Source organism: Crocuta crocuta, unplaced genomic scaffold (assembly GCF_008692635.1).
Source record: "Crocuta crocuta isolate KB4526 unplaced genomic scaffold, BGI_CrCroc_1.0 scaffold96, whole genome shotgun sequence".
Lineage (NCBI taxonomy): Eukaryota > Metazoa > Chordata > Mammalia > Carnivora > Hyaenidae > Crocuta > Crocuta crocuta.
Genome location: NW_027531522.1, coordinates 4532552 through 4558237, shown reverse-complemented (window position 1 = coordinate 4558237; position 25686 = coordinate 4532552). Strand labels below are relative to the sequence as shown.

The 25686-nt window shown below is 36.2% G+C and overlaps 1 protein-coding gene across 1 annotated transcript in view; it reads right to left on the bottom strand.

Annotated features, from left to right (window-relative positions):
* Nucleotides 1-25686, bottom strand: part of DNAJC1 (DnaJ heat shock protein family (Hsp40) member C1) — a 206775-nt gene that overhangs the window by 84720 nt on the left and 96369 nt on the right. Inside the window, exon 10 of the mRNA XM_077772477.1 lies at nucleotides 15521-15684. Coding sequence (XP_077628603.1) covers nucleotides 15521-15684 — 164 coding nt within the window. The remainder of the gene's footprint in view (nucleotides 1-15520; nucleotides 15685-25686) is intronic.

Below are 25686 nucleotides of genomic sequence, written 5' to 3'. Positions count from 1 at the left end.
AGAATGTAAAAAAATTATCAACACCAAAAGAAAATAGAAGAGAGGAAAAAAAAAGCTTTGAAAATGAAGGACAAATGGAATACTAAAAATTATTCAAACAATCCTAAACAGAAGTCAAGATTTGAGAGAGTAAAAGAACAGAAACCAGGAAGGACATGTAAAAAACAAATAGTAAGATGGCAGATTTAAATTCCAAAAGTTCAGCAATTTTATTAAACAAAAAATGGAATAAATGCTTCAAAGAAATTCAATACTGTCAGACTAGATTTTTTAAATTTCACAATAATAGGGGCCTGGGGCACCTGGCGGGCTTAGTCCAGAAAGCATGTGACTCTTGATTTTGGGGTTGTGAGTTTGAGCCCCATGTTGGGTATAGACATTACTTACATAAATAAATAATTTTAAAAATAGGAGGCATATCTAATATATAAGGAGATAAAAGTGTAATAGGATGGAAAAATAGGTACTTTGCAAACATAAAGTAAAAAAAAAAAGCTGCTAGTATAACTATATTAAGATTAGAGTAAGACAACTTAAAAATGAAAGAAAGCATTACCAGAGATAAATTGAAAAAGTTCATATGGTAAAAGGTTTGATTTATCAGAAAGATGTAATTATTCAAAAGTCAAAAGCACTAACAGCTTCAATATTTATAAAGTAAAATCTGACAGAAGTAAAAACACAAGGAAAAACTGACATATGAAAACTTTTTTTTTTTTTTTATAATTTCTGAGACAGAGAGAGAGAAAGACAGCGTGAGCAGGGGAGGGTCAAAGAGAGGGAGACACAGAATCTGAAACAGGCTCCAGGCTCTGAGCCAGCTGTCAGCACAGAGCCCGATGCGGGGCTCGAACCCACGAACCGAGAGATCATGACCCGAGCCGAAGTCAGACGCTTAACCGACTGAGCCACCCAGGTGCCCCTGACATATGAAAATTCTTGTTGGAAGATTTGAACACATCTCTCTCTCTAGTTGGTTAAACAAGCATAATAAAACCTAATAATAATGACCAAATTATTTTAAAACATAATTAACAAATCTTATGTGACATATAGAACACTTATCTACAACTATACAGCTCTTTCAAGAATACTGAGTATTTGTAATAATCAACCATATAATTCCAGTATTATGTAACCCTTCAGGAAATAAAAAAGAAAAAAAATAGACTTTTAAACAAATGGTGGTGAAGCAACTGGATTAGATATCAAAAAAAAAAAAGAGAGAGAGAGAGAAACTTTAACTAAACCTCACACCTAATTAAAAAAAAAAAGTGGACCATATATTTAATGTCAACTCTAGCACTATAAAACTTTCAGAAGAAAACTCCAGAGGAACTCTTCGGGACCTATGGCAGAGTAAAAAGTTTTCAGGCATGATCCCAAAGCATACTACGTAAAAAAGAAAAATAGTAAACTAGGCTTTATCAAAATTAAATACTTCTGCTCTGCTAAAGATCCTGTTGAGAAGATAAGAAGAAAAGTTACAGACAAGAAGAAAATATTTCCAACCAAATTTCTGATAAAGGACATATATTAGGAACATATAATGAGGGGCACCTGGGTGGCTAGGTCAGTTAAGCATCCAACTCTTGATTTGGGCTCAGGTCACAATCTCACCATTAGTGAGCCAGAGCCCATGTCCAGTTCTGCGCTGATGGCACAGAGCCTCCTTAGGATTCTCTCTCGCTCTCCTGCTCCCCTGCTCACACACACTCCCTTTCTCTTTCTTTCAAAAATAAACATTTATAAAAGAATATATAATGAACTCTCAAACTTCAATGGCAAAAAAAAAGCAACCAATTGAATTAGAAAAAAGGCAGAAGACATAAAGATTTCACTCTAAGAGAATATACAGATAACAAAGAAGTGAAAAGATGTTCAACATAAACAATCAGTAGGGAAAATAGAATTAAAATCATGATGAGATAAGACTACACACTTATTATTGTAGCTAAAATTTTAAAAAGTGAAAATACTAAATGCTCATGATGATGAAAAAACTGGTTCTTTCCTATATCGCTGTTAGGGATGTAAAATTTACAGTGCAGCCGCTGCGTAAAACAGTTTGGTAGTTCCTCAAAATGTGAAACCTACAACTACCAGATGACCCACCAACTCCACTTCTAGGTACGGAAGAGAAATGTAGTTAAATATTTTAAATCCAATAAGCAGAGGAGATGGGTGTGATATAAAGAAGCATGAGAGTTATCTTTGTGTCCTCTATCTTGAATAGTTCTGTATCTTTATATATATAAATCTATGTGATAAAATGACATTCAAGTATACACAAACCACTGCACTAATGTCAGATTCATGCTTTTGAAATTAAACTGCAGGTGTAGAAGATATAACCATTAGGGAAAAATGGATGAAAGGTAAATAAGAACTCTACTGCTGGGTGCCTGGGTGGCTTAGTCAGTTGAGCATCTGACATTGGCTCAGGTCATGACCTCACAGTTTGTGAGTTTGAGCCCCTCATTGGGGCGCTGCTGTCAGTGCAGAGTTGGCTTCGTATCTTCTGTTCCCCTCTCTCTGTCCCTCCTCTGCTCGCACTCTCAAGCTCAAAAATAAATAAATCATTAAAAAAAAAGAATTCTCTACTGCATTTGCAACTTCCCATGAATCTAAAATTATTTCAAATAAAAGTTTAAAAAAATAAGAAACATCTCATATAAGTACAGCATGTGATTGACATCAAATCTGGCAAAGATATAAGAAAAATCAATCTTTTTCAGAAGAAAAGGCCATTCTTTCTCATAAACATAAAACAAAAATCCTAAACAAAGTACTGTCAAATCAAAACAATAAAATACGCTTACTCCAGGAAAGCAAGTTGGTTTAGTATTAGAAAATCAATCGATATAAATTGTCTCACTAACAAAACAGAGGTGAAAAATCACATGATCACCTTAATCAACAGAGGAAGGTATTTGATAACATTTTATAATATTAATTAAAAAATATTTTTAATGTTTTATTTATTTTTGAGACAGAGACAGACGGAGCATGAAGAGGGAAGGGGCAGAAGGTCAGAGACATACAGAATCCAAAGCAGGCTCCAGGCTCTGAGCTGTCAGCACAGAGCCCAATGCNCTTAGCAAAACTATGAAGAAAACTTACTTAATCTGATTTATATAAAACCTAGAATAACGTCAATGAAAATGGCAGAGTAACTCCAAATTTCATCTCTCCATAAAAGTAAGGAAAAATGGGCAAAAACTATGACAATCAACCTCTTTTAACTCTGGAAATCAGTCGAAGGCTTGCAGCACCACAGGTAGCATGTATTCAAGAAAATCAGCTAATTCTTTTTTTTTTATTAAAAAATTTTTATTTTTGTATTTTAATTACAGTTTGTTAACATACAGTGTTATATTAGTTTCAGGTGCACTATACAGTGATTCAACAATTCTATACATTACTCATTACTTATCATGATAAGTGTGCTCTTAATTTCCTTCACCTATTTCACCCATCCCCCCACCCACCTCTTCTCTGGTAACCATCAGTTTGTTCTCTATAACTAAGAGGCTGTTTCTTGGTTTGTTTCTTTTTTTCCCCTGTGTTCATTTGTTTTGGTTCTTAAATTCAATATATGAGGAAATCATATGCGATTTGTCTTTCTCTGACTGATTTGTTTCACTTAGCATTGTACTCTCTAGATCCATTCATGTTATTGCAGAAGGCAAGCTTTCATTCTTTTCTATGGCTGAATAATATTCCATTGTATATGTAAATACCACATCTTCTTTATCCATTCATCTTTTGATGGACACTTGGGCTGTTTTCATAATTTGGCTATTGTACATAAAGCTGCAAAAATCATAGGAATGCATGTATTTTTTCAAATTTGTATTTTTGTATTCTTGGGGTAAATACCCTGTAGTGGAATTACTAGATCATATGGTAATTCAGTTTTTCAGAAAATCAGCTAATTCTTGATAGAAAAAGTAAACTTTCAGATATAGAATTTAATGTAATAGACATAAAAATACTCACTGGAGTTGAAAAGAGAGTGGATGAACTCAGTGAGAACTTCAACAGAGACAGAAAATATTAAAAAGAAGCAGAGCTGAAGAATTCAATAACTGAAATAAAAGACTCACCACAGACAATCAATAACAGATTAGAAAATACAGAAGNTATAGGTGGATTAGGAGGAACTTAATGGAGGACCATCGGGGTGAAGAAGGGGAAAAATAGTTGGAGAGAGGGAGGGAGGCAAACCATGAGAGACTTTTGAATGCTGAGAACAAACTGAGGGCTGATGGAGGTGGGGCAGAGGAGAAGGGGGGGTGATGGGCACAGAGGAGGGCAACTGTTGGGATGAGCACTGGGTGTTTTATGGAAACCAACTTGACAATAAACTATTTAAGAAAAAAAAGTGGCATCACACCGTAAAAAAAAATGCAGAAGAATGGATCAGGGATTTTGAAGACAAGGTAATAGAAAGCAACCAAGCTGAGCAGAAAAAAGAAAAAAGAATAATAAAGAAAATGAGAATAAGTTAAGGGAACTCTGTAATATCATCAAGCAGGAAAACATTGATATTCATATAAGGATCCTAGAAAGAAAGAAGAAAAGAGGGCAGAAAACTTATTTAAAGAAATAACAGCTGAAAACTTCCCTAATCTGGGAAGGAAACAGATGTCTGGGTCTGAAAAGCACAAAGCCCATAACAAGATGAACCCAAGGAGGTCAATGCCAAGACATATAATTAAAATGGCAAAAAAGTACTGTTAAAGAGGGGATTTTAAAAGCAACAAGAGGAAATACATACCAAAAAACTCAAACCAAAACCACAACACAGTAAGTCTGTCAAGCTGATTTTACAACAGGAATTTTACAGGACACAGGGAGTGTGTCACATTCAAAGTGAAAAAAACCTATAACTGAGAATACCCAGCAAGGCTATCATTCATAATAGAAGGAAAGATACTTTCCGAAACAAGTCAAAGGAGTTCGTCACCACCAAACCAGTCTTTTTTTTTTTTTTATTTTTTTTATTTCTAGGAGAGAGATAGAGAGAGAGACAGTGTGAGCAAGGGAGGATCAGAGAGAGAGGGAGACACAGACTGAAACAGGCTCCAGGCTCTGAGCTGGCAGTCAGCACAGAGCCTGATGCGGGGCTTGAACCCACGAACCGCAAGATCATGACCCAAGCAAAAGTCGGACGCTTAACTGACTAAGCCACCCAGGCGCCCCACCACCAAACCAGTCTTAAAAGAAATGTTAAAGGGAATTCTTTAAGTGTAAAGAAAAGGCCATAACTAGAAGAAAGATAATTATAAAAGGAAAACATTTCATAGGTAAAAGCAAACATACAGAAGAGTAGGAGATCAATCACTTATAAAGCCAGTGTTGATGTTAAAACGCAAATGTAGTAAGAACAACTATATCTACAAAAACTATTCAGGGGATACACGAAATAAAAAGATGTAAAAGATGACATCATACACATAAAATGTGGAGGGGGTATAAAAAGTTGGTGATTTTAGAACATGTTTGAACTTAAGCCATCATCAATTTAACATACACTATGTATGAACTATATATGATACTATATTTATGAACTATATGTGATATTATATATGAACCCAATGGTAAAAAGAAATAAAAAACTAATAATGGATACACATAAAATAAAGGAAAAGAATCCAAGTATAACACTAAAGAAAACCATCAACTTACAAGAAAGAGAGCAAGAGAAGGAGGAACAGAGAGGAATTACAAAAACAATCAGAAAACAAATAACAAAATGACAATACATACTTACCAATAACTACTTTAAATGTAAATGGACTAAATGTTCCAATAAGAAGACACAGGATGACTGAATGGATAATATTAATATGACTCAACTATATGTTACCTACAAGAAACTCACTTCAGACTTAAAGACACACACAGACTGAAAAATGAAGGGATGGAAAAACATTTACTATGCAAATGGAAGCAAAATAAAAGCTGAGGTAGTGCTTATATCAGACAAAATATACTTTAAAACAAAGACCACAGCAAGAGATAAAGAAGGGCACTCCATAATGATAAAGGAATTAATCCAATGAGAGGATATAATAATTGTAAATACATGCATTCTAGATAAGAGCACCTAAATACATAAAATAAATATTAACAAACATAAAAGGAGAAACTGACAGAAATGAGGTAATAGTAAAGGACTTTAACACCCCACTTACATCAATGGATAGATCATTCAGACAGAAAATCAACAAGAAAACAGTGGCTTTGAATGACACATTAAAAAACAGGTAGACCTAACATATATACAGAACATTCCATCCCCAAACAGGAGAATACACATTCTTCAAATACACATGAAACATTCTCCCCGATAGATCACGTTAAACCACAAAACAAATCTGAATAAATTTGAGAAGATGAAATCACATCAATACCTTTCTTGACCACAGCAGTATAAAACTAAAAAAACAACATACTACTAAACAATCAATCAGTCAATGAAGAAATCAAAGAGGAGATTAAAAAATACATGGAGGGAAAAAAATATACATGGAGGGGCACCTGGGTGGCTCAATCAGTGAAGCATCAGTTGATTTCAGCTCCAGTCATTATCTCATGGTTTGTGAGATCGAGCCCTGCATTGGGCTCTGCACTGACAGCATGAAGCTTGCTTGGGAGTCTCCCTTTGCCCTTCCCCTGCTTGTCCTTGCTCACACGCTCTCTCTCTCAAAATAAACAAAAAAAGCAAGAAACAAACATTTTAAAAAATACATGGAGGGGCACCTGGGTTGCTCAGTTGGTTAAACGTCCAACTTCATCTCAGGTCATGGTCTCATAGTTTGTGAGTTTGTCTGTGCTGACAACTCAGAGCCAGAGCCTGGAGCCTGCTTCAGATTCTGTCTCCCTCTCTCTCTGCCCCTTTCCCAGAATTCATGCTGTGTGTGTGTCTCTCTCTCAAAAATAAACAAACATTAAAAAAAATAACAATAGGGGTACCTGGGTGGCTCAGTCGGTTAAGCATCCGGATTCAGCTCACGTCATGATCTCATGGTTCGTGGGTTCGAGCCCCACGTTGGGCTCTGTGCTGACAGCTAGCTCAGAGCCTGGAGCCTGCTTCAGATTCTGTATCTCCCTCTCTCTCTGACCCTCCCCTCCTCACGCTCTCTCTCTCTCAGAAATAAAGAAAAAACATTAAAAATTTTTTAAAAATTAATAAATAAAAAATACCTGGAGACAAATGAAAATGAAAACACAATGGTCCAAAATCTTTATCTTTGGGATGCAGCTAAAACACTTGTAAGGGGGGCGTTTACAACAATACCTGCCTGCCTCAAGAAATAAGAAAATCCCTTCACTCATATGTGGAATTTAAGAAACAAAACAAATGAGCAAAGGAAAAAAAAAATAAAAAGAGACAAACCAAGAAACAGACTCTTAACTATAGAGAACAAATTGATGGTTACCAGAGGGAGGTGAGTAGGAAGATTGGGTGAAATAGGTGATGGAGATTAAAACGTACACTTATCATGATAAGCACTGAGTAAGGTATAGAATTGTTAAACCACTGTACTCTACACTTGAAACTAAAATAACACTGTATGTTAACTCTACTGGAATTAAATAAAAACCGTAATAAAAAAGAAACAGGAAAAATCTCAAATAAACAGTCTAGTCTTACACCTAAAGGAAGTAGAAAAGAGCAAAAAACAAGGCTCAAAGCTAGTACAAGCAAAGACATAATAAAGACTGAAGCAGATGAATGAAATAGAAACAAAAATAACAACAACTCAACAGAAAAGCTCAATGAAACCGAAAGCTGGTTCTAAGAATTGATAAAATTTTAGCCAGACTTGTCAGAAAAAAAGAGTGGACTCAAATGAGTAAAATCAGAAATAAGGGGAGATACACTCTCAACAATAGCCAAAACATGGAAAGAGCGTAAGTGTCCATCAACAGATGAATGGATCAAGAAGATGTGGTTTATCTATACGATGGAATACTACATGGCATGAGAAAGAATGAAATCTGGCCATGTGTAGTGACATGGACGAAACTTGAGGGTGTTATGCTGAGGGAAATAAGTCAGGCAGAGAAAAGACAAATACCATATGTTTGCACATATAGGAGGATTAGGAGGAACTTAATGGAGGACCAAGGGGGAGAAGAAGGGGGGAAATAGCGGGGGATAGGGAGAGAGGCAAACCATGAGAGACTCTTGAATGCTGAGAACAAACTGAGGACTGATGGGTGTGTGGTGGGAGGGGGGAGATGGGCATGGAGGAGGGCACTTGTGGGGATGAGCACTGGGTGTTATGTGGAAACCAACTTGACAATAAACTATTTGTAAAAAATTAATAAATAAATAAATAAAAAAGAAATAAGGGGAGATAATAATTGACAACATGGAAATACAAAGAATTATAAAGAATATTATGCAAAATTATATGCCAACAAATTGGATAACATAGAAGTGGATAAATTCCTAGAAGCATAGAATCTTCCAAAAGTGAATCATGAATAATAGAAAATTTGAACAGATGGATTACAAGCAATGAAACTGAATCAAAAAACTTCCAACAAACAAAAGTCCAGGACCAGGTGGCTTCAGAAATGAATTCTAGCAAACATTTGTAGGAAAGTTAATACTTATTCTTTTAAAACTTTCAAAAAACAATGGAAGAGGAAGGAAAACTTCCAAATTCAACCTATGAGGTCAGTATTATCCTGATACCAAAACCAAAGGCACTACAAAGGAAGAAAACTACAGGTCAATATCTCTGGCAAACACAGATGCAAAATCCTCAACAAAGTATTATCACACCAAATTCAACAATACATTAAAAAAATCATTCACCACAATCAAGTGGGACAAACCCACAGTCGCCATCATACTCAATGGTAAAAAGCTGAAAGTTTTTCCTTTAAAGTCAAGAATATGACAAGGGTGTCTACTTTCACCTCATTTATTCAACATAGTCCTAGAAGTCCCAGCTGCAGCAATCAGAAAACAAAGAAATAAACGACATCCAAAGAGGTTAGTAGGAAATAAAACTCTTTGCAGATGGCATGACACTGTGTTTAAGAAAAACCCTAAAGACTCCACAAAAAACTATTAGAACTGATAAATGAATCTGATAAAGTTGTAGGATACAGAGTTACTATACAGAAATCTGTTGCATTTATATATATCAATAACAAAGTAGCACAAAGAGAAATTAAGAAAACAATTCCATTTATGACACCATCAAAAGAATAAAATACCTAGGAATAAATTTAGTCAGGAGTGAAAGACTTGGACTCTGAAAAATAGAAGACATTCATGAAAGAAACTGAAGGCGACACAAATGGAAACATATACCGTGCTCATGGGGTGGAAGAATCAATATTATTAAAACGTCCATACTACCCAAAGCAATCTACAGATCCAATGCAATCTCTAGCAAAATACCAATAGCAGTTTTCACAGAACTAGAATAAAATTTTTATGGAACCACAAAAGAATCTCCAATAGCCAAAGCAATCTTGAGAAAGAAGAACAAAGCCTAAAGTATCACAATTCTGGATTTCAAACTGTACTACAAAGCTATAGTAAGCAAACAGTATGGTGCTGGCACAAAATCAGACATGAAGATCAATAGAATAGAACAGAGAACCCAGAAATAAACCCATATCCATAAGGTCAATTAATTTAGGACAAAATATGCAAGAATATACAGTGAGGAAAAGATAGTCTCTTCAATAAATGATGCTGGGAAAACGTGACAGCTACCCATGAAAGAATAAAATTAAACCACTTTTGTATAGCAGACACGAAAATAAACTCAAAATGGGTTAAAGATGTAAATGTGAGAATTGAAACCAAAGAACTCCTAAAAGAAAACATAGGCAGTACTCCTGGACATTAGGCTTAGCAACATATTTATGGATATGTCTCCTTAGGCAAGGAAACAAAAAGAAAAATAAACTATTGGAACTAACCCAAAATAAAGGCTTTGCACTGCAAAGAAAACCATCAACAAAAAGGTAACTCACAGAATGTGAAGAGATATTTGTAAATGATATATCTCATAAAGGGTTATTATAAAAAATACACAAAGAACTTAGACAACTCAACACCAAAAATATATCAAACATTACAATGAAAAAACAGAGGACCTGAATAGACATTTTTCCAAAGAAGACATTTAGATGGCCGGGAGACACACAAAAAGATGCTCAACATCACTCATCATCAGGGAGACATAAATCAAAACACAATGGGATACCACCTTTTACCTGTTAGAATGGCTGGTACAAAAAAGACAAGAAATAACAAGTGTTGGTGAGGATGTGGAGAAAAGGGAATCCTTATACACTGTTGGTGGGAATGTAAATTGGTGCAGTCAATATGGAAAACAGTATGGGAGTTCCTTGAAACAATAAAAATATAAATACTATGTAATCCAGTAACTCCAGTACTGGGTATTTACCCAAAGAAAATGAAAAGACTAATTTGAAAGGATACATGAACCTCTAAGTTTACTGCAGCATTATTTACAATGGCCTAGATAAGGCTAAGTATCCATCGATAGACGAATGGGTAAAGTAGATGTCTCACACACACACACACACACTGAAATATTATTCAACCATGAAAATGAATCAGATCTTGCCATTTGTGACAACAAGGATAGCCTTAAATGGTATTATGCTAAATGAAATAAGTCAGACAGAAAAACTCTACCTTTTGATTTTACTTCTACGTGGAATCTAAAAACCAAAACAGACAGACTCTTAAATACAGAGAACTGGTGCTTGCTAGAAGGGAGGGGAATTGGAGGGTGGGCAAAAGAAATGAAGGAAATGAAGAGTTACAAACTTCCAGTTATAAAATAAATAAGTCACATAGTCGCATAGGGAACACAGTCAATAATATTGTAACAATGTTGTATGGTGACAGATGGTGACTTATTGTGGAAAGTAATGTATACAAATGTCAAATCAATGATGTTGTATACTTGAAACTAATATAACACTGTATGTCAATTATACTTCAATTTTAAAAAAACACAGCAAACTTTGTGGCACTTTGACCCCAGTCCTATCCCCTAATCCACAGCTCATCACTGCCTGTGAAAAAAATAACTGATTCCTAATCATGGCAGGAGCAGAATGAGCTAATTTGCAAAGAATTATAATTATTTGTTCTAACCTGTCTGGTGGCTGCCTGGAATATCGGTTCAAAAAGCTTGTCTTTATTTTGCCTAACTCAAAACTGGCCTAATTCTAAAGCTGATTCCCTGGAGGCATTTGTTGAAAACTTTTACAGGCTGATATCTTAGCCACTGCTGATTGAGGTGACAGAAAACAGCTGGGAAAAAAACAGATTAACCAAAAAGCATGGGGGAAAAGCCTGAGGAATGAGATGCTCTGACCTTCCCAGGAATCTAGAAGTCCATGTGCATGCTCAAGGCTGTGAGCATGCTCAGAAAAGACCTGAAAATAACCTAAGTTCTCACTGGCTGCTAACCTTGAGTCTCTTTGGAAACAGAAAGTAAAGAATAGCGCAGAGTTATAAACCACCTGGCAATCTTTTTTTTTTTTTTAATATTTTTATTTATTTCTAGGAGAGAGAGAGAGAGAGACAGCGTGAGCAGGGGAGGGTCAGAGAGAGAGGGAGACACAGACTCTGAAACAGGCTCCAGGCTCTGAGCCGGCAGTCAGCAGAGAGCCCGACGCGGGGCTCGAACCCACGAACCGCGAGATCATGACCTAAGCGAAAGTCGGACGCTTAACCGACTAAGCCACCCAGGCGCCCCAGCAATCTTAAATACATACACAGAGCCCATGACAAAGACCGGAAGAATTTTGGGCTCCAGGTGTTTAAGGAAATCTCTGTCCAATTGCTAGCTGATAACTAAGCTAAGGAAACAGATTACAGTACTCACACATGACAAAAAATACAGACTTCAGAAAATTACTTCAAAAAAAGCACTAAACAGTCAACTACAATTAGCCCAGATAACAACAAATCCTAAAAAGGACAGAGAATCTGGTTTCTAGAGTTGCCAAGTTATAATATTCATAATATCTGGTCTTCAATAACAACAACAAAAATTACAAGGCCTGCAAAGAAAAAAGATAGTATGTCCCATATAAAGGACTGTGCATGAGGAAGATCAATGTACTTTTTAGATGAAAGCTTTAAATCTGCTATTTTAGGGGCACCTGGGTGGCTCAGTACGTTGAGCATCCGACTTTGGCTCAGGTCATGATCTCACACGGTTTGTGGGTTCGAGCCCCGTGTCGGGCTCTGTGCTGACAGCTAGCTCAGAGCCTGGAGCCTGCTAGGATTCTGTATCTCCCTCTCTTTCTGACCCACCTTTGCTCAGGCTGCCTCTCTCTCTCAGAAATAAATAAAACATTAAAAATTAAAAAAATAAATCTGATATTTTAAATATGTTCAATGAACTAAGGGAAATGAAAGAACTAAAGGAAACGTTTACACAAAAACCTCTATGTGGATGTCCAGATTAGCTTTGTTTATCACAGCCAAAGAGCAGAATCAACCAAATGTCTATTAGCTGATGAATGGATAAATAGTATGTAACAGATACATACAATGGAATATTATTCAGCCATAAGGAGAAATGAAGTATCATTAAATGCTACAACATGGATGAACCTTGAAAACATTATGCAAAGCCAGATACCAAAGAGCACATATTACATGGTTCTAATTAAATGGAATGTCTACAACAGACAAATCCATAGAGGCAGAAGGCAGATTAGTGGTTGTCATGAAATAAAGAGGCTGAGAACTGGAAGTAACCGCTTAACTGCTAACAGGTAGAGGGTTATTTTATTTTATTTTTTTGGGTATGATGAAAATGCTCTCAAATTAGATACTGGTAATGGTTGCACAACACAGTGAACAGACTAAAAATCACCAATGTGTGTGCACTTTTAAAAAATGTTTATTTATTTTGAGAGAGAGAGAGAGAGAAGAAAAATGTGAGTGGGGGAGGGCAGAGAGAGAGGGAGAGAAAATCCCAAGCAGCCTCTGTGCTGTCATCATAAAGCCCAACTCACAAACCATGAAATCATGACCTGAGCCAAAACCAAGAGTCAGATCTTTAACCAAGTGACCCACCTCAGCACCCCAAAGTGTATGCACTTTTACATGGTGAATTCTATGTTATGTGAAATATATCTCTAAAAATTCTATAAAAAGCTGGCAACATACATCATATATAATAATGAAATGATGAAATTTTAATGAATAATTTCAGTGCTGAAATAAAGTTTCACTGATGGAAGTTTTTGAGATTGGTAATGAAATAAGGATACTTGTTGTCATGACTTCCTGTATTGTAGATCCTAATTAGCACAAAAGAAAACAATGTATAATATACAAATAAATAGAATTTAAAAAACTTAGCAAGGTTGCTGGATACAAGGTTACTATAAAAAATCCATTATGTTTATATATACCAAACATAATTAGAAAGCGAATTTGAAGAAACAATATCATTTACAATGTCTTCTAAAAACACTAAATACCCAGGAATAAATCTAAGAAAACAATGTGCAATACATATACACAAAAAGCTGCAATACATTATTAAATTTTTTTAAAGATGTAAACGAATGGATTTATTCATGGTTTGTAGACTCAGTGCTGTCTGGATGTGAATTCTTCCAAAATTGATCTATATATATTCAGTATAATCCCAATTGAGTATTTCAGCTGAATAATTTGTTGAAAATGACACAGTACTTTAAAATGTATATGAAAATATAAAGTGGCAATCTTATAGGAGGAAAACAGAGCTGGAAAAATTATTGCACCAGGTACCTACTATAAAGCTACAGTAATTAATACTGTATGGTATTGGCACAGGATGGACAAGTAGATTCACAGAACAAAGTAGAAAGCCTGAACAGACCCGCACCGTTATGAACACTTGTTTTATGATAAAGATGGTATTTGTAGAGTTGTAGGAAACAATATTTTCATTAATTGAGTCAACTGGCTTGGAAACTTTTGAAAAAAAATTACACTTAAACATTACTTCATCCCAAACACAAAAATAAATTCCAGGAGATTATTGGTCTAAATGTGAAAAACAAAACATTACAGTGTGTAGAAGAATTCAGTAATTAATCTTTAGGACTTCAAGGTGGGAAAAGATTTCTTAAACACAACACGGAAAACACCAAATAAGGGACAGTAAAGGAAAACCACAGTGATTAAAATTAGTAACTATGGTCATCAAAAGAAACCATTAAGAGAGTAAAAGGGCAAGCCAGAGTGGAATAAAATATGTGTGAAAGACTTGTGTATGAATTATATAAGAACTCTTTATGAATCAGTATGAGAATGCATAGGTAACCCCCCAAAAGAGACTTGAAAAGATACTTCACATAGGAGAATATCAGTGTCCAATAAACATAAGAAGAGGTATTCATTCAATCTTATTGATCAAAGACTATGCAAATTAAACCACATTAGATACCACTATATACCTACCCGAATGGTTAAAATATAAAAGACTTGACCAAGTGTTGCAAGAATGTAGAGTAACTGGAATGTTTATATCCTGCTGCTGAAGTATGAATTGATGAAAATATTTACAAAAACTGTTTAGAAGTTGAGCTATGACCCTGCAACTTAACTACAAAATAGAAATTTACATACATGCATACTACAAGTACGATAAGGTTCACAGGAAAATGATTTACTGTAGCCCAAAGCTGGAAAAACAAAAATTTTCAACAAAATAAATTCTGCTGTATTTCTAAATGGACTACTACAGAGTAATGAAAATGAGCCACCTACTGCTACGCACAATATGGACAAATCTTACAAACATAATACCGAATGGAGGAAAGCAGATGCAAAATCGTACACATGGAATGCGTTATGGACTGAAGGTTTGTGCTCCCCCAAAATCATGTGTTGAAATCCTAATCCCCAATGTGATGATATTAGGACGTGGGGCCCTTGGGAGATGATCAGGTCATGAGGGTGGAGCCCTCATGAATGGGATTAGTGCCCTTATAAAAGAGACCCCAGAGAGCTCTCTCACCTCTTCTACCATGTGAGGACACAGCGAGAAGACTGCTGTCTATGAATTAGGAAGAGGGCCCTCACCAGACACCGAATCTGCCGGCGTCTTGATCTTGGACTTCCCAGTCTTCAGAACTGTGAGAAATAAATGTTTGTGTTTAAGCCACCCAGTCTATTATACTTTGTTACAGCAGCCTGAATGGACTAAAACAGGATGATTCCATTTAGAAACTTCAAACAACAGGTTAAACTAATCTATGATGGTAGAAGTCAGGACAGTTTTATCTTGTGGAGGAAAAGGAAGGTAGAGACCAGGAAGAAGACTGAGGGAGGCTCTGGACAATGGCAATGTTCTCTATCCTCATCTTGGCAACAGTTAACTTGGTTCAAATCGTGATAGCTCACTGAGCTGCATATCTATATTTTATGTACTTTTCTGTATTTTACTCAATTAAGAGAAATGTTTTAAAGTTTATTTACCTGTTTTTTGTGTGTTTTGTTTCTGTTTTCCAGCCAATCATCCATTTGTTCCTCAATTTCTTCTATAGAAGTTCCATGATCATAAGATTGAATATATGCACTTTCTAAAGGCGTATATACAGGAAATTCAGGTTTTGGTTTTTTTATTTTAACTTTCTTCTGTTCTAAAAATGTTTAAGAGAATCAATTATTGAGATTTGTTAAGAACAAAAAAGAATTTTTGACATTTTATTCATAGACTGTATCTTGAAAAAAACATACTGTTCTTTCATCAAAATAGAACTATATACAATGGAATATAATTCAGTCATAAAAAAGGAATGTAATCTTGCCATTCACAACAATATGGCTGGACCTCAAGGGCATTATGGTACATGAAATAAGTCAGAGAGAGAAAGACAAATACCTGTGATCTCTCTTATATGGGGAAGCGTAACAAAACAAAAACAAAACCCTCAATAAACCCCACTCACAGATACAGAGGAGAGGTCACTGGTTGCCAAAGGTGGGTATGGGGAATGGGAGAAATGGGTAAAGGGGGTCAAAAAAGATTACAACTGCTTTGCTGTAAATAGCTCGCTGTTTTAATGTGCATTAGCTACTGAATTGTTTTTAAATAAAACTCAGAGATGCTAATGATGAAATGATGATCATGATATAACCACCATATCAATTTGTATATACCTTTAGTTTTCAAAGTACTTTTCATGAAACATTTCATACTGACATAATGAAAAGAGCCTGGTTATTAGTGTTTTAATCCTATCTTTACCACCTAACAGTGACATAATACTGGATAAGTAACGCTGTTAGAACAAGTGTCTATTTTCTCATTTATAAAAGAGAACTAAATCTGATCTTTTAAAGTTGATATGCAGAAAATTATATAACCCTAACATACTACTTGGTACAAACGTTGCTTTTTAATAAATAGTATATATATTCATCTTTTCAATATTTTAACAAAGGCAAAATCTAATCTGGTGGCATCAGAGATAATTATCAATAGATGGCTAATCAACTGGCCTCTTCAAATCCCATTTTGATTAGAGTCAATAACGAGAAGAAACTCCATTCTTAATTGCTATAGTCAAATTCTTTATAACCATATCTTCACCACTGTGTGTGCATATGTTTGCATATTCCATAATGCTGATGGTAAAATTCATATGATATTTGCATAGAAATAGATAAATTCCTAGAAGAGAACAGAGAATCCCTAAACATTTTGATTTAGTGGGAAAAGGATTTAATAAATGATGCAGGCACAACTTAATATCCATTTGAAAGGAAACTAGATATAATCTTATCCAATACATAAAAGTAACTTCCAGTTAGATAAGAGACTTGACTTTTAAAACCCAAACAATAAACATCTTGCAAAAAGAAATCTAAAAAATTACAAGTAATATTTAAAGGATGAGGAAATTTTAACTAAGACAGAAAACCTAGATGCTATGAAAAATATAAAGAATAAGAGAGAGAGAATATATTTGCAAAGAATATCTACAATTAAAAAATTTTTTTAATGTTTTATTTATTTCTAAGAGAGAGAGAGTATGAGCAAGGGAGGGTCAGAGAGAGAGGGAGACATAGAATCTGAAACAGGCTCCAGGCTCTGAACTAGCTGTCAGCACAGAGCCCAATGCAGGGCTCGAATCCACGAACTGAGAGATCATGACCTGAGCTGAACGAAGTCTCGGATGCTTAACCGACTGAGCCACCCAGACGTCCCAAGAATATCTACAATTTAGAGTACAAACAGAAGATTGATGTATAGAATATACAGAGATATTATAAATTGACATGAGGATAAGCACAGAAAAAAATGGACAATGTTTCAGAACATATCCAAATGGCCAAGAAACAAGAAAAAAAACTTCTAAAAGGTTAAAGAACTGCAGGTTGAAGTAATAACAAAATATGGTTTTATACCTATCATATGGACAGAAATGTAAAAATCTAATAAAAGGTACTGCTGGCAGGGAAAGGGCCATCTCTACATTAGTGGTAGAAATGTGGATTATTATATTACAGCCTTTTTGAAAAGTGATCTAAGAGAATTGATTAAAGTTAAAAAAAACCAAAAAACCTTTTCTCCAGCAATCCTCTCAAAAACAAAAGCATTAAAATGTAACTGTATAGAAGTATATGGGTATATATGTCTATGTGTCTGTTAGCATAGATACAAAACTGGTAACATAGTAGATGCATATAATAGAAAATGAGTGAAGAGTTGTTGGTGATGCATCTATACTAAGGAATATTAAGTTACCATAAAAAGAAGTAGAGCTATACCAGTTGACTTATAGGGATTTTCATGAGTTGGAATAATAAAGCAAGATACAGAAAAGCATTTAAGATTCTCTATTTGCAAAGCCAAATAATGCCTCTATGCTTGCAGATATATTCTCATCTAAATATATTTAAATATTATTATAAGACTATGGAGAAAAATATGGATGAATACCTACAAGGTATGTAGAGGATACAGATAAAAATAAGACGAAGAGAAGAGACAATAAAGGAAAAAAGAAGGAACATGTCAGTAAGAAAATAAATAGTACATGTGAATATATATATTTATGTATTTTTACCAAGTTGTAGATATCAATAAAAAACAAAATTTGAAGATTATATAACATAAGTTTAGCTGGAAGTACAATTAAAAAAAATTTTTTTAACATTTTTATTTATTTCTGAGAGAGAGAGAGAGACAGTGCGAGCAGGGGAGGGTCAGAGAGAGAGGGAGATACAGAATCTGAAGCAGACTCCAGGCTCTGAGCTGGCGGTCAGCACAGAGCCCTAGGCGGGGCTCGAACCCACAAACCATGAGATCATGACCTGAGCCGTAGTTGGTCGCCTAACTGACTGAGCCACCCAGGCGCCCCTGGAAGTACAATTTTTAAAACCAACAAACCCACAACTTATAAATATTTACTAATTTTTTGCTACTTTAATAATACAGGGCTGACTATAGCATCTAACATTTTGCACTTGGCAAAACCTTTCATATATTAAAAAAAAAAAAAAAAAACCAAACAGGTGTTTTCAAAACATGCCTAAGGGGGAAGAAACCTATTCGATAACTACCTTCATCTTTCCTCCAAATTTCTAATTTCAGTAAACTGTATAATTAGTATGGCCTCAGCTATCACGAATTTTGGGGTTGTGATCATATCCCTGTTTATAGTTTATCCAAGAAAAACAAATCTAAGATCTTTTAGCAGCATGATGAATTTCATAGGGAAGTAGTTAAATAAAAAAAAATACAGTATTTTTGCTGGAAATGTAAGTCCTATTAAAGTTTTGTAAGTTATGAGCTTCAAGTTAAGACAGATCGATTTTTAATGACAAGCCTGACAAAAGACTAGCTAACCAAGAACAGACCAAATATTGTTAAAATGTCTATAACCACCCAAGGCAATCTACACATTCAATGCAGTGCCCATCAAAACACCACCAGCATCCCTCACAGAGCTAGAAGAAACAATCCTAAAATGTGTATGGAACCAGAAAGATGCCAAACAGCCAAAGTACGGTTAAAAAAGAGAAGTAAAGTGGGAGGCGTCATAATTCCAGACTTCAAGCTATATTACAAAGCTATAATCATCAAGATGGTATGGTACTGGCAAAAAAAATAGACACATCAATGGAACAGAACAGAGAATCCCGAAATGGACCCACAACTGTATGGTCAACTTATCTCTGACAAAGCAGGGAAGAATATCGAATGGGAAAAAGACAGTCTCTTCAACAAATGGTTTTGGGTAAAGTGGACAGCAAAATGGAGAATGCAACTTTTGTTATGCCATACACAAAAATAAATTCAAAATGGATTAAACATCTAAATGTAAGACAGAAAACCATCAAAATCCTACAGGAGAACACAGGAAGCAACCTCTTTGGCCTTGGCTGTGGCAACTTCTTAATAGACACATCCCTGGAGACAAAGGAAACAAAAGCAAAACTGAACTACTGGGACTTCATCAAGATAAAAAGCTTCTGCACAGGGGCACCTGGGTGGCTCAGCTGGTTAAGTGTCCGACTTTGGCTGAGGTCATGATCTTATGGCTCATGAATTCAAGCCCCGCATTGGGCTCTGTGCTGACAGCTCAGAGCCTGGAGCCTGCTTTGAATATTGTGTTTCCCCCTCTCTCTGCCCCTCCCCCCCGTGCACGCTCTCTCTCTCTCAAAAATAAAGCAGCATTAAAAAAAAAAAAAAAAAGCTTCTGCACAGTGAAGGAAACAATCATCAAAACTAAAAGGCAACCTACAGGATGGTAGAAGATATTTGCAAATGACATAACAGATAAAGGGCTAGTATCCAAAATCTATAAAGAACTTATCGAACTCAACACCCACAAAATAAAAAATCCAGTTAAAAAGTGGGCAGAAGACACAAATGGACATTTTTCCAAAAGACACACAAATGGCTAAGAGACACATGAAAAAATGCTCAACATCACTCATCATCAGGGAAATACAAATTAAAACCACAATGAGAGACTACCTTACACCTGTCAGAATGGCTAAAATTAACAACTCAGGCAAAAACAGATGTTGGTGAGGTTGTTTTCCACAGAAAAAGATGTTTTCCTCAGAAAAAGGGGGAACTGTTCCTCTTACACTGTTGGTGGGAATGCAAACTGGTGCAGCAACTCTGGAAAACACTGTGGAGGTTCTTCAGAAAGTTAAAGATAGAGCTACCCTACCACCAGCAATTGCACTACTAGGGATTTACCCAAAGGACAACAAAATACTGATTCGAAGGGATATATGCACCCTGATGTATATTTATAGTAGGATTATCAACAAGAGCCAAATTATGGAAAGAGCCTAAATGTCCATCAGCTGATGAATGGATAAAGATGATGTGGTATACATATACAACAGAATATTATTCAGACATCAAAAAGAATGAAATCTTGACATTTGCAACAACATGGATGGAATCAAAGTGTATTATGTTAAGCAAAATAAGTCAGTCAGAGAAAGACAAATACCATATGATTTTAGTCATATGTGGAATTTAAGAAACAAAACAGATGAACATGGAAGAAGGGAAGGAAAAATAAGATAAAAACAGAGAGGGAGGCAAACCATAACAATAGAGAACAAACTGAGGGTTGTTGGAGAGGAGGTGGGTGGGGGGATGGGCTACGTGCATGACGGACATTAAGGAGGGCACTGGGTATTATATGTAAGTGATGATTTACTAAGTTCTACTTCTGAAACCAATACTATACTATATGTTATCTAACTTAAATAAAATCTTGGCAGAAAAAAGAAAAGATCAATATGTCACATGACACTCGTCTAGTGAATGAAGAGAAATGGTTTCCTCTCAAAAGAAAAATTTATGGGGCTCCTGGGTCACTCAGTCAGTTGAGCGTCCGTCCGACTTGGGCTCAGGTCATGATCTTATGGTTCGTGGGTTCGAGCCCCGCGTCAGGCTCTGTGCTGACAGCCAGCTCAGAGCCTGGAGCCTGTTTCAGATTCTGTGTCTCCCTCTCTCTCTGACCCTCCCCTGCTCACGCTGTCTCTCTCTCTCTCAGGAATAAATAAAACATTTTTTAAAAATTTAAAAAGAAAGAAAGAAAAAGAAAAATTTACACAGTATGATTTTAAAAAGAAGGAAAAATGAGCCAAATACCATCTTAAGGGAGTCCTTCTGTTTCATAACCCTATTCAACAAAATAATGAAGAGTTTGGGTCTTCACTGGAACAAAAACTAAAATACTCCGGCATAAGTAGCCTATCTTGTCATATATTTGGAAAATTATACTAAACAATTCAACTAGTGGGCCAGCTACTTAGACCAAATACTTCCTGTCACACATTGCAAAAGTATTTATTATGCTAAGACACGTTTGCTGAATAGTAATTTGGGGTCCTTGACCATTAACCTGAGGATACTTGTTAGGTCCTGATTAAGACTTCTACCTCAATGATATTGAAAACAGTAGAACAGAGTTTAAATTGAGCAAAATCATAAAATTTTAACTTGTTACCTTCTTTTTCTAGCAGGTGATTAGAATTTCTCTTTGGAAATGCCCAGACAATAGTGCAGCAGATATTAGTGAAACATAACTTGGAAAAGGAAAGAAGTTTATTTTGTTTATTTAATTAAAATTTTTATTTTCTATAGAGAGTGCACAAGTGGGGGAGAAGAGCAGAAGGGAGAATCTTAAGCAGGCTCCACACTTGGTGCGGAGCCCAATGCAAGGCTCGATCCCCCTACCCTGGGGTCATGACATGAGCTGAAATCAAGAGCTGAATCAAATCCCTTCACTTCTGCCTGCTTTTTCCAATGAAGTTCCCATTCCTTTGACCTACTGAGATCCAAACCCTCCCCCTTCTCTCTTACATCCTGTATGAAGTCTGGTAGGAAATCTTGTCTCTAACATAAAGAGTTCCATTTCTTCTCTTTTATCACCCGGGTCCAAGCCATCACCATTTCTTGTCTGGATTACTAAAAGAGCTCCCAACTGGTCTCTTTGTTTCAAGTCCTTGTTTCAGGTTGTTCTTCACCTCACAGTCAGACTTCTTAGAACACGTGTCAAACTCATGTCACTCCTCTGCACAACCTTCCTAGGATCTCCCATTTCACTAAGAGTAAAAGCCAGGTTCTTAGAGTATAAGGCTCTATGTGATTTATGCCTTTCATCTGTTTCCTCTACCTAAAACCCACTGCCTCATCTGCCTTGCTTACTCCCTAACCTCCTGCAGGTCTTTGATCAAATGTCCCTTTATTATTGAGGCCTTCCTTGGCCACCTTATTTAAATCGCAGCAGACCTCCCACATCCACGTGTACACACATGTTCTCCCTGTCCCTCTTCCTTGTTATTTTTTATCTCAGCCATTTATCACTACTCATCTTATTGATGCTTTCTACATGGGCAAAACTTCTTCTCTGTTTTGATCACTACTGAATTCCCAAATGTCTGGGACAATGTCTGGTGCTAAGTAAATAGAGTGAGTGAGTGAGTGAGTGAGTGAGTGAATGAATGAATGAAAAAGCTCTCATTGTGGACAGATCTGGGATTAAAACTCAGCTTCTGCAATTAACTAGCTCTTTTTCTAACGGTCCTTTACTCTTTTATAAAATGGGAATAATGGTAATATTGCATCTCATGAGTTGTTACTGGGAAATAAATGAGATTAACACACACAAAATGATTAGGATGACACCTGGAGTATAAGAACTTATAAAGAACTATGCAAAAAGAGAACATCCTCATGATTTAAAATTTACTATCCTAGGGGTGCTCATGCCCGACTCCTGATTTCAGCTCAGGTCATGGTCTCACAGACCGTGAGTTCAAGCCCTGCATCGGGCTCTGTGCTGTCAGCACGGAGCCTGCTTGGGATTCTCTGCCCCTCGCCCATTTGTTACGTAGCTCTCTCTCAAAGAAAATAAAACTAAACTTAAAAAAAATTACTATCCTAATATACAAAGAGGGGAGTTCTGGAGAAAGGAAGAATTCCTAAAATGCATATGTGGGCCAGGAGAGACAACAAAAGGAAAAGATCAAGAGAAGCCACAAATTAATACATAATTTTCTAAGAACTTTATTTCACCTTCTAATAAAAAATTGCCCTGTGAACAGGAAACTTTGAAGGGAGGAGTCATATCATTCACTCATTCACTCACATTTCATTCAAATTTGTGAATTTAGTATAAGCCAAGAATATTGTAAATGAAGAATAGAGTACTGTGGGAACAGTTCCAGTTAAAAGGGGTTACATTAACTAGAAATCTAACTACTATATTTTACCTTATACTGCTTAAACACCTTTATATTTTCAGGCTTTTGAGATGGTGACTTAAAAAAAAAAAAAGTCCCTGGTACTGTAATAGAAAATTAGTAATTTAAGTGACAGGTGAATCTAATATAAAAGTATCAAAACACTAACCAGATAGCATAACCAGAGTACTATATGAGGCCAAATTAGGAAACCAGGTGTTGTTTTTCAAACTATTTTTCATAAAAGGGGAAGAAGTCATAGACTCCTAACGAAGTATGTCACATTACTTGGCCTCTCTCAAGTTATTTTGAATGAAGTACTGCTTGAAGAAAACACATAAGCTAGAATCCACCTCATCAGTACTAATTTTGTCTTCTTGAAGAGAATCAGTTATAAAGAAACAAATGTAGTTGTTTATATTTATGTCTAGAGTGTTGTATCACAATTCCAAGTGTTTGATGTTTTTTTAAAGAAGCATTTAAAAAATCACACAAAGAGGCGCCTGGGTGGCTCTGTCGGTTAAGCATCCAACCCTTGATTTTGACTCAGGTCACGATCTCACGGTTTGTTAGATGGAGCCCTGCGTCAGGCTCTGTGCTATCAGCACGGAGTCTGCTTGGCATTCTCTCTCTCCCTCTCTCTGCCTCTTCCCTGCTTGTTCTCTCTTGTCTCTCTCTCTCTTAAAATAAATAAACATTTTTTAAAAATCACTTAAAAAAGGTAATTCAAAACTTCCACTTCTAAAAAAATGGAGTAAAAGCACTTTTCCTTACTCTTCCCCCTAAGCAAACTGAAAAACCCTAAATGTTACATACAAAACAAATATAGGAAGACTGATTTTTAAAGAGAAGACAGGCCAGCTAGGTACGGCAGGGACATGATTAACACCAAGGTGGTGAGTACCCTGGGTTTTCTTGCACAGTAAGATAAGCTTACATAAACCGACTTACTTCAAGCAAACAAGAGACAGAATTGTGGCCATTGCTTCTCCTTGCCAGCAGAGGCTAATGGGAAGCCTAGACTTCTGTCACTGTGAGGCTGTAATAAGGTACCCCATCTCCCTACCAGGGTGATATGGGAGAAAACTGTGTAAGAAGCCAGACTTTCATTCCTGCTGAAAGGTGATGAGAATCCCCTTCCTCCTGTAAAGTCAGTGGCAGGGGTAGGGGTAGCCTGGACTTCCATATCTACCTGGAGGTAATGAGGCATCCCTTCCCATCCCTGCCAGGGTGGCTTCAGAGAAAGCCTAGAGGAGAGTTAGGGCTTTCACATCTGCCCAGCAGTAAAGGGATCAACCCTCCACAACGTCAGCAAAGGCTGGGTGGGGAGCTGTAAGTAGGCCTTCTTGCCTATCCCAGCAAGGGGATATTAGTTGAGTGTTATTAGTGGCAGTCTACTGGTAAGCAGGGACCCCCACACCTGCCCACCCCAGGAAGATCCACAACCACCCTCTCCTGCAGCTATAAAACAGGCCACAAACTTCCACCCCTACCTGAGTATAACAGGGCAGCAACTCTCCCCTCCCTCACCTCAGCTACAGCATAGTCAGAGAACAACAGGGAAGGTAGTATACTTAAACAAGATTCTGAGAACTGTTAGCCAAAATGTCCACATTAAAAAAAAAAAATTCCGTCAACATACCAAGAACCAAGAATATCTCAATTTGAATGAAAAAGATCATCAACAAGATGAAAAAGACATCCAAAGTATGTGACTGGGATTTTAGAGAAGCCATATAAAAATGGCTTGACATGTAATAATGAACATTCTCAAAACAAATGAAGAAATAAAAAGTCAACAGCAAAGACCCAGAAGACCTACAGAACAACCAAGTGGAAATACCAGACCGGAAAATATGCTAACTAAAATTAAAAATGTAATGATTGAGAACTCAGGAGAAAAACGGAACAGAGAAAGTAATCAGTCAACTTGAAGACAGAATATTAGAAATTGCCTAATCTGAAAAACAGAGAAAATAAACAAAAAAATAAATAAAAAGAACAGAGGCTTGGGGACTTTTGGGAATATAACAACATTAAACAACAGCAGAATGTACATTCTTTTTAAATGCCCATGGGATATATACTGAGCTAGACCATATCCTGGGCCATAAAACACATCTCAACAAATTTAAGTGAATTGAGATCATACAGAATGGGTTTTCTGACAAAAATGTAAACAAAACTAAAAATCAATAACAGAAAAATAACAGGAAAATTTCCAAACAGTTGGGACTAAATAACATCCCTAAAACAATCCAGGTATCAACGAAGTCTCAAGGAAAAAAAATACTGAACTGAATCGAATGAAAATATAATGTATCAAAATAGGTAGGACACAGACAAAACAGTGCTGAGAGGGGAATTTAAAGGACTAAAAGTTTACATTAGATAAGATGAAAAGCCTCAAGACC